The sequence below is a fragment of the Echinops telfairi genome, unplaced genomic scaffold (assembly GCF_000313985.2).
Source record: "Echinops telfairi isolate 266 unplaced genomic scaffold, ASM31398v2 ScPeMD7_18;HRSCAF=68, whole genome shotgun sequence".
Lineage (NCBI taxonomy): Eukaryota > Metazoa > Chordata > Mammalia > Afrosoricida > Tenrecidae > Echinops > Echinops telfairi.
The window spans coordinates 38,058,873-38,066,638 of NW_022103915.1; the positions used below are offsets into that span (position 1 = coordinate 38,058,873).

A 7,766-nucleotide genomic window follows, 5' to 3' on the forward strand; every position below is an offset into this window, starting at 1 on the left:
GTGATGAAGTCCATTCCACTTCCCCCCACCCCACCCTCAACACAGGGCAGGGCCAAGCTGATTCTGCGCCGAGGTCATGGCCTCCACAACTGCACGGAACCGCAGGAGCCGCTGAAGCATGTCTTGTCTTTTTCCAGAGGAGAAGAAGAAGTTGATCCGAGATTTTGATGAAAAACAACAGGAAGCAAATGAAACGGTGAGACGAGGGGGCAAGCACTTGTTTCTTCTCCCTCCTGTTGACCTTTTTCAAGGACGAGGGCTGAGTCTGACCTGATGAATGGTTCTGCTTTCTTGAGCCTGGTTTTGACTGGGTTTCTTACTAACTGAGGCCAGCTGGTGGGGCTGACTGTTGAGAGGGTTTGACACGCACCGAGGGTAATGCCCCGCTGTGAGTGCTGAGGGCATTTTCAAGACTTCACCTACGTGGTCTTCTTTCAAAGCTTATTTTAAAAGCTGACCATCAAGGTAAGTTAAGCTTCTTGCCACAGAAGATAGGACTCAAAGTTAGTTCTAGTCACCTGCCTGCCTGTCTTAAAAGACTTCACACTAGTAACGAGATGCATTCCAACCAGGTCCCCACACTGGGTGGAAGGTGCTCCAGGCAGCTGCTGAGCATTTAACCCCTGCTTTTCTCTTCAGTGGTGGTTCTCCCAGCCCTGGGGAAACTTTCTAACCCTATGCAAGCTAGAGCTCTCCCCTCTCCTCCTGTGCTCGCATGTCAGCAAACCCATTGAGGAGACTGGGGCTCACAGCCAAGCCCCTGCGTAGTGCTCTGTAGAGTACTTGACCCTGCTTTCTGCTGCCCCAAGAACTTCTTCCTACTTCTTGAAGGCCTCCTTCCCTATCCCAATGTAGTTAAAGGGTGAGGGGCCACTAGAAACGGAGGCCTGGCTACAGCTGGGCTCCTGCTCTTCAGGCCAATTCTTCTGAGGTGAAGGTCAACGGGCCTCTACCCTACAGCCTTTTGTTTTCACCAACCCCAGCTGTCCCTGCCAAGGTACTCTGCTTCTCTGCTGGGTTCGATAATTCATGGCAGTGGCCACCCAGAACTCACAAAGAAGACTCAGAACTCACAGACCTTACAGGGACCACCCAGAACTCACAAAGAAGACTCAGAACTCACAGACCTTACAGGGACCACCCAGAACTCAGGCAGGACTCACAGACAAACTCGGGATTCAGAGGGAAGGACCAGGGTATAACTGGGGTTCATTGTCACTGGGGATCAGGAAGCATGTGGGCAAAATTTCCCTTCTTCGGTGCAGAACCATTTGTTCTCAGCTCCTCTCAGCCCTGGCCTGGCCACTGCTCGGGCCAGTCTAGTTCTGCTAATAGAGCCCCGAGGTGCCTGGCTCCACCAGGAAGTCTCAGCCCAAGGCTCTTGCTCTGGGTAGACAAGCCTGGCTCTGTCACAAGTGGTGACACTCCCACTCCACCAGCCAGTCACCCACTCTAAGTCACTGGGCTCTCGTTCTGTGGGTCGCCCACTGTAGCTGCCACCTGGGTCTCTGGTTCTGCTGGTGCTAGACCCTGCCATCCTGTGGCTGCTGCTGCTCATCTCCAGGCTGACAGCTTTCTTCACAGGAGTTAGAGAACCATGCCAAGAAGAGACCCCATAAAAACAGTCACACCTCTGGACGGTACCTGTGTGTAGCCAGTCCTCTTTCAGCTCACATCTCAGGAGCATTTTGTAAAACCTTGTAGCTAATATCAGTTTACCTATTTGGTTCTCACTTTCTTCCGACAAACTTAGCAAAATCACCAAAGCGTATCCTGGCCATCCAGGTCCTCCTGTGTACATATCTACTTAACCCCAGACAAAAATAGAAATCTGATGTCAGGAAGGGGAAGGTGCAGGGAAGAGCCCTAGTGCCAGATGCCTGTCCTCTGCTCCCTGGACCTCCCTGTGGCTAGCCAAGTGTGGAATAGTGACAAGGTGAGGGCCCATGTGGCCCCTGCCCTCAGGAAGCTTGTGATTAAGGACTTCTTTGGTCCGGTCTGTACCCCAATCATCCTAACAAGCCATGTATGTGCTCAGGTGAGAAAAGAGCCCGGCCATTCTCTCACTCTGGTCTGTTTCCCCAGCTGGCGGAGATGGAGGAGGAGCTACGTTATGCCCCCCTGTCTTTCCGTAACCCCATGATGTCCAAACTGCGAATCTACAGGAAGGACCTCGCCAAGCTACAGCGGGAGGTGAGAAGCACGCCTTTGACAGCCACCGCTGGGGGCCGAGCAGACACGAAGTACAGCGCGTACTCTGTGGAGAATGAGCACCTGGTAAGCGTTCGTGCTTTTTCCTCCCTCGGGGCCTGTGGATGGGGCCCGGTGGTGCAGCGGGTAAAGCATGTGGGCTGCTAGCCAGAGGGCCTGCCCTTCTAAGCCACCAGGTGCTGCCTGGGGAAAGATGATGGTCTGTGCTTGCATCAAGATTCACAGCCTCAGAAACCATAGAGCAGGGCCGCTGTGAGGCAGAGCTGGCTGGAGGAGCGTGGGGGGGGGGGGGGGTTCAGAGCTTGTGGCTCAGAATTAACTGCTGTGGTATCCTGTTACCAAATCATACTGTCCCTATGTTTCTCCTCCCTTAGCTACTATTGTATTTCATGCCAGTTTGCCCAAGCCATACGTAGACTTAGAGTTTTCTGTATGTGTGCATGTATTTGTAAAGCTGTCAGATTTATGGTGCTGCATTGTGACCTCTGACTCTAGCTGTGCTCTGTATACTGACCCACAGGGCCTAGTTTCCTTTTCTTCTCGGCCTTTTGTTCCTTCATGAAAATTCTAGAGTCCATTTTGCAAGCCTGCCCCCAAATACTGAGGTTTGTAAGTGGAAGTGATTAAAGTTAGATAGTAACAGAGTAAGGAGTCACATCTCAGTTGGCCCACTGCTTATTCAGTTCTTTTATTTTGCCCTTTAGGAAACATGAGAACCTTTCAACCTAAAGATCTTACATATCTTTGTTAATACCTAGACATATTACAGTTTTGGTTTTATGGTGATGGTGTTTTATTTTGTATTATCATTTCATGGTTTTCTTAATCCCTAAGAATTCATATTTTGGGTGATACTTTTTCATTTTTATTTTGAATGTTGACCTTTCCACACATTACTGAACTTATTAGTTAAAAAATAATGTGTTGGCTGTGTGCGTTGTCTGTTGTCTGCTCTTCAGGCTCCTTTGTAACAGGAATGACCTACAAGAGGTTAACATGAGAATGTACCTCCCCTTCACATGCTGTGCACTTTGTAAGACACTTGGACTAGTGAGGTTCCTGACCTTGTAGAGCCTACAGTTAAGCGCCTGGCATATGCTCCATGACAGAAGAGCAGACCAAATCTTCACTTCTTTCTACATTTCCAGCTGAAACAAGATCCATTAAACTTGAACTTGAGATTTATCAGAATATTGTTACAAAATTGACCCAAGCTATCCTTAACACCAGTGTTAACTAAAGTGGGTGATCCCAGCCCTTGAGGTGTGCTGGAGTGATGCAGCAGGACTGTAAGCGACAGTCCAAAAGTTTTTAAATGCCAAGGAGGCACTAAGTGATTTTTTTTTTTTTTCCTGAAAAGGGGGTCGTAGGCCAAATAAAAGGAGCCCTGGTGGTATAGTGGTTACGAGTTGGGTTGTGGTCTACAAGGTTGCCAGTTTGAAACCACCAGCCGCTCTGCAGGAGAAACACAAGGCTTTCTTCTCCCATAAACATTTACAGTCTTGGAAACCAAAAGGGGCAATTCTCTGCCCTGTGCCCTGTATGGTTGCCATGAGGTGGCACCAACTGAATGGCAGTGAGTTTGGAGGCCAAATCACTGTGGGAACTTATGCTTTACAAAGTATCGCTACCAACTCATGCTGTTGCTGTTCGGTGCTGTCAAGTTGTTCTGACCCACAGTGACCCTGTGTACAATAGAATTAACTACTGCCTGTATCATCCTCATAATTATTGTTCTACTTGAGTCCATTGTTGAAGCCAGTGTTTTTCCATCGCATTGAGGGTCTTCTTCTTTTGCACTGATCTACTTAACTGAGCATGATGTCCTTTTCCAGGGACTCGACTGATACCATGTCCAAAATGAAAAAGAGGAAGTCTCACTAAGCTCGGTTCTAAGAAGCAGACTGGCTTCTTCTTCTGGCAGCCCATGGTACTTTCCATGTTCCTTACCAACACCATAATTCAAATGCACACAGTGACTGATAATACCATGGCGTAGGTCTGGTCCACCTTCCCCCTCACAGTGACACCTTGTAACACTCTGAAAGAGGTCTTGTGCAGCAGGTTTGCCCAGGACAGTCCATCCTTTGATTTCATGACTGTTGCTTCCCTGAGTGTTGATTGATTAAATCCTGGACCACTTGAATCTTTTCTCCATTAATTGGGATGTTGCCTATTGGTCTTGTTGTGAGGATTTTTTTTTTTTTTTTACATTGAATCACAGTCCATACAGAAGGCTACGGACTTCGATCTTCATCAGTAAAATGCTTCAAGCCCTCCTCACTTTTAGCAAGCCGGGTTGTGTCATTTGCATATTTCAAGTTGTTAATAAACTTTCCTCCCAGTCTGATACCACATTCCTCTTCATATAGGACAGCTTCTTGGATTGTTTGCTCACCAGAGACTACAAAAGTATGGTGGAGAGATGCAAACCTGAAATGTTTTTCTTGATTTTAATCCATTTATTTCCCCTGGTTCTATTCCAGTGACTGCCTCTTGGTCCCTGTACAGATTCTGCATAAACACAGTGAAGTGTTCTAGAATCCCCATTTTTCTCAGTGGGAATGATTGCTATGATCCACACAGTTGAATGCTTTTGTATAATTAACAAGATATAATAAGCATCTTTCTAGTATTCTCTCTTCTCAGCCACAATCCATCCAACTTCAGAAACAGTCCTTCTTCTAAGACCTCTTTTGACTTCACCTTGAATTTCTGGCAGCTTCCTGTTGACTTACTACTGTAAAGGTTTTTTAATTATCTTCAACGAAATTGTACTTATTTTGTACAATTTGGTAGTGATAATAATGTTAGATAATTCACCTATTCTCTTGGGTGACTTTTCTTTGGAATGGGCACAAATAGGGATCTTTTCCAGTCAGTTGGCCAGGGAGCTGGCTTCCACGTTTCTTGGTTTAGATAAGTGAATGTTTCTAGTGCTGCATCAGCTTGTTGACATGTCAACAAAGGGACTCAAATTGTATTCCTGTCTATGTTCATTGAGATTTGGGAACAACAAAAAATTTGAAGAGGGCAAGATCAGGGATGGAGTAAGCATTGGAACCTTAATAGCAATCTCCTTTGGCTTACCCTCCTATATGCAGATGGCCAGACTACTCAGAGAATGCAGGCCGCTGCACTTAGGAGACATGCTGCTGCGGGGCAGCATGAGCCACTCAGAAAACTGGCCTGAGTGATGCAAACTCTAGGTTCTGAAACCACCTCGAGAAGCTGGATAGTAAAGGAGGGAACTTAGACTTCATGCACGTTATGTTTAAGGTTGGTTATATTCCATACAAACTAGCAGTGTCCTGGCAGGTAACAGAAGGGGGCCCATGAATCCAGGCGTGAAAGCATCCACTTCATGATGCAGCCTGGCCCAACTACCCCGCAGTCCAGCAAGAGTATTTGTGAATGGTGAAACCTTCTCAGAGGATTTGCAGGATGTTATCACAGGCAGAAGCCATGGGGGCTCGTCAAGAGCAACTGGGAAAAGCAGGCGCAGTGCGCATTAGTGACTGTGGGCACTGTTACCAAAACAAAAAAACAGGGTGATGAATCCAGACCCTGACGTTGATTTTAAGTTAATTCATTTCTGTTTTGTTTTGAAATCTATATACTGTACCGCCTTTAGGAGAATTACCGGTTCAACTCTGTGGGGTTGGTTTATGTGACCTTGTCTCCAAGTGCTCGGTGGGAAATGTGCACCCTTTATAAAAACTTTCCTCTGCTTCCCTGCAAATAACAGAATGGGTTTCCTTGCTCTCATCCAGTAGTTTCCGATCCACTGGCCTGGGTGCCACGTGCGAGACAAAGGCTTCTTCTGACTTCTTGATGGTGGTGGACCCCATTGCCTGCTGGAACGCACCTGCTTGGTGTCAGGCGTCTGGGAGCTGGGCTGTCTTTTTGTTTTGTTTTTTTAATTGTGCTCTGAATACCCAAGGATTGAGAGCAGCACCCCTTTCAGTCAAAGGTGGTCAATTCTGGCTTGTCTGGGTTTAAGACTATCAGTGAAGGGATTTAGAAAATGAGGGCATTTGGGAAATTAGGACAGCTGAGGAAGATGACCCCAGCTCCCAAGAGCAGAGCCATGTGATGGCGTAGAAGCTCTGATGTTTACTTGGACAGAGGTGAAATTCTGCTTCAGCTTACCAAGCTTGTATATAGCCCGTTTCTTTTTAACATCTTCTAAAGACTCCTTTGGTGTTGGACAGAGAGTAGCTTATTCCTGGCACCTCGAGCCTCACTGTCAGTCAGGCGGGAGTTCTTAGTCTAGTTGTAGGGGAGCACAGCCCATTTGGTATGCTACCAACGTCACAGAGCACATGCATTTTCAAGTCACTCCTGTACCCCACATCTCGGCCAGTGCTTAAGTAATGAAAATTATCGAACCCCAATCAACCACACCTGACAACAACTGTTGTCCTTCGTTGGAGTCCCTCCCTGGGGGACTCAAATGTTTACCTGCTTACCTACCGCTGAAAAGGTGACAATTCTAACCCATCCAGGGGCTCCGTACAAGACAGGCCTGGCTCTCTGCATCCTAAACTTCCCAGCATTGAAAACCCTGTGAGGTTGGTGTCACCCTGAGGCAGAATCAGCTCAAAACCTAACGAAAGTATTCTATCTAAACACAGGTCCTGAGGAGTAAGGACGTGGCGTCAGTATTACCAGTCTTCACGTTTCCCTTTCCTGCTCCTGTTAGACTCGGCTACAGTCTCAGAGGGCGCTGCTGCTGCAAGGCACTGACAGCCTGAACCGGGCCACCCAGAGCATTGAGCGTTCTCATCGGATCGCCACCGAGACCGACCAGATGGGCTCAGAGATCATAGAGGAGCTGGGAGAGCAGCGGGAGCAGCTGGAGCGCACCAAGAGTAGAGTGAGTCCGGGCAGCCGGGAGAGGCCAAGGGTGGGGCTAGCAGGTGAGCCCAGTCCTGGATTCAGAGAATGACCACCACGTTCTTTGGCTTTCTTGAGTTTTTGTTTCCCTGATGGAGCGTAGATTCCCTTTAGAAGTAGTTTCACACCTCGGATTTTGTTTTAATGAGGGGGTGGGGCTGTGGGGAGAGTGAGGCAACCTGATGTTGGCATTTACTGATAATCGTCTTATAGACTGCAGTCACTCCGTTCTCTTATTAATCCCTCTCATTACTGCTCATTAACAAGAGAATAATGTGTCGAGACATGACATTTTGAGCCACCCGAGTTTTGTCTTTCCTCATAAGTGTTTTTGGAAAGCATAATCTGCTTATACTTTGTCATTTAGAACCAAGAGTTATGCTCAGGTCATGAAATAGTACTGTTGTTCACTGGAGACACAGCACAAGAATCGCACCCGATCTGACCCCACCACACTCTGCCGAAACACTAAGAGCGTGTAACAGAACAGCAAGGGGAACAAAGCAACGAGGTCCCCAGGGAATACCAAAAATAGACTTTGGGGCCAGGGCTTGGCACCCCATCAGACTCGACCGGAAAGCACTCCTAAAGGTCAACAAACAGACCTTGAACTTTTTAGACTTTTCTTTTTTTGTTGTTGGTTTTTTGTTTTCTTT

The 7,766-nt window shown here is 47.4% G+C and overlaps 1 protein-coding gene across 1 annotated transcript in view; it reads left to right on the top strand.

Moving 5' to 3' along the window:
• The window catches only part of VTI1B (vesicle transport through interaction with t-SNAREs 1B), a 20,923-nt gene that overhangs the window by 6,845 nt on the left and 6,312 nt on the right, over positions 1 to 7,766 (top strand). Inside the window, exons 2-4 of the mRNA XM_004698666.2 lie at positions 138 to 196; positions 2,086 to 2,277; positions 6,917 to 7,090. Coding sequence (XP_004698723.1) covers positions 138 to 196; positions 2,086 to 2,277; positions 6,917 to 7,090 — 425 coding nt within the window. The remainder of the gene's footprint in view (positions 1 to 137; positions 197 to 2,085; positions 2,278 to 6,916; positions 7,091 to 7,766) is intronic.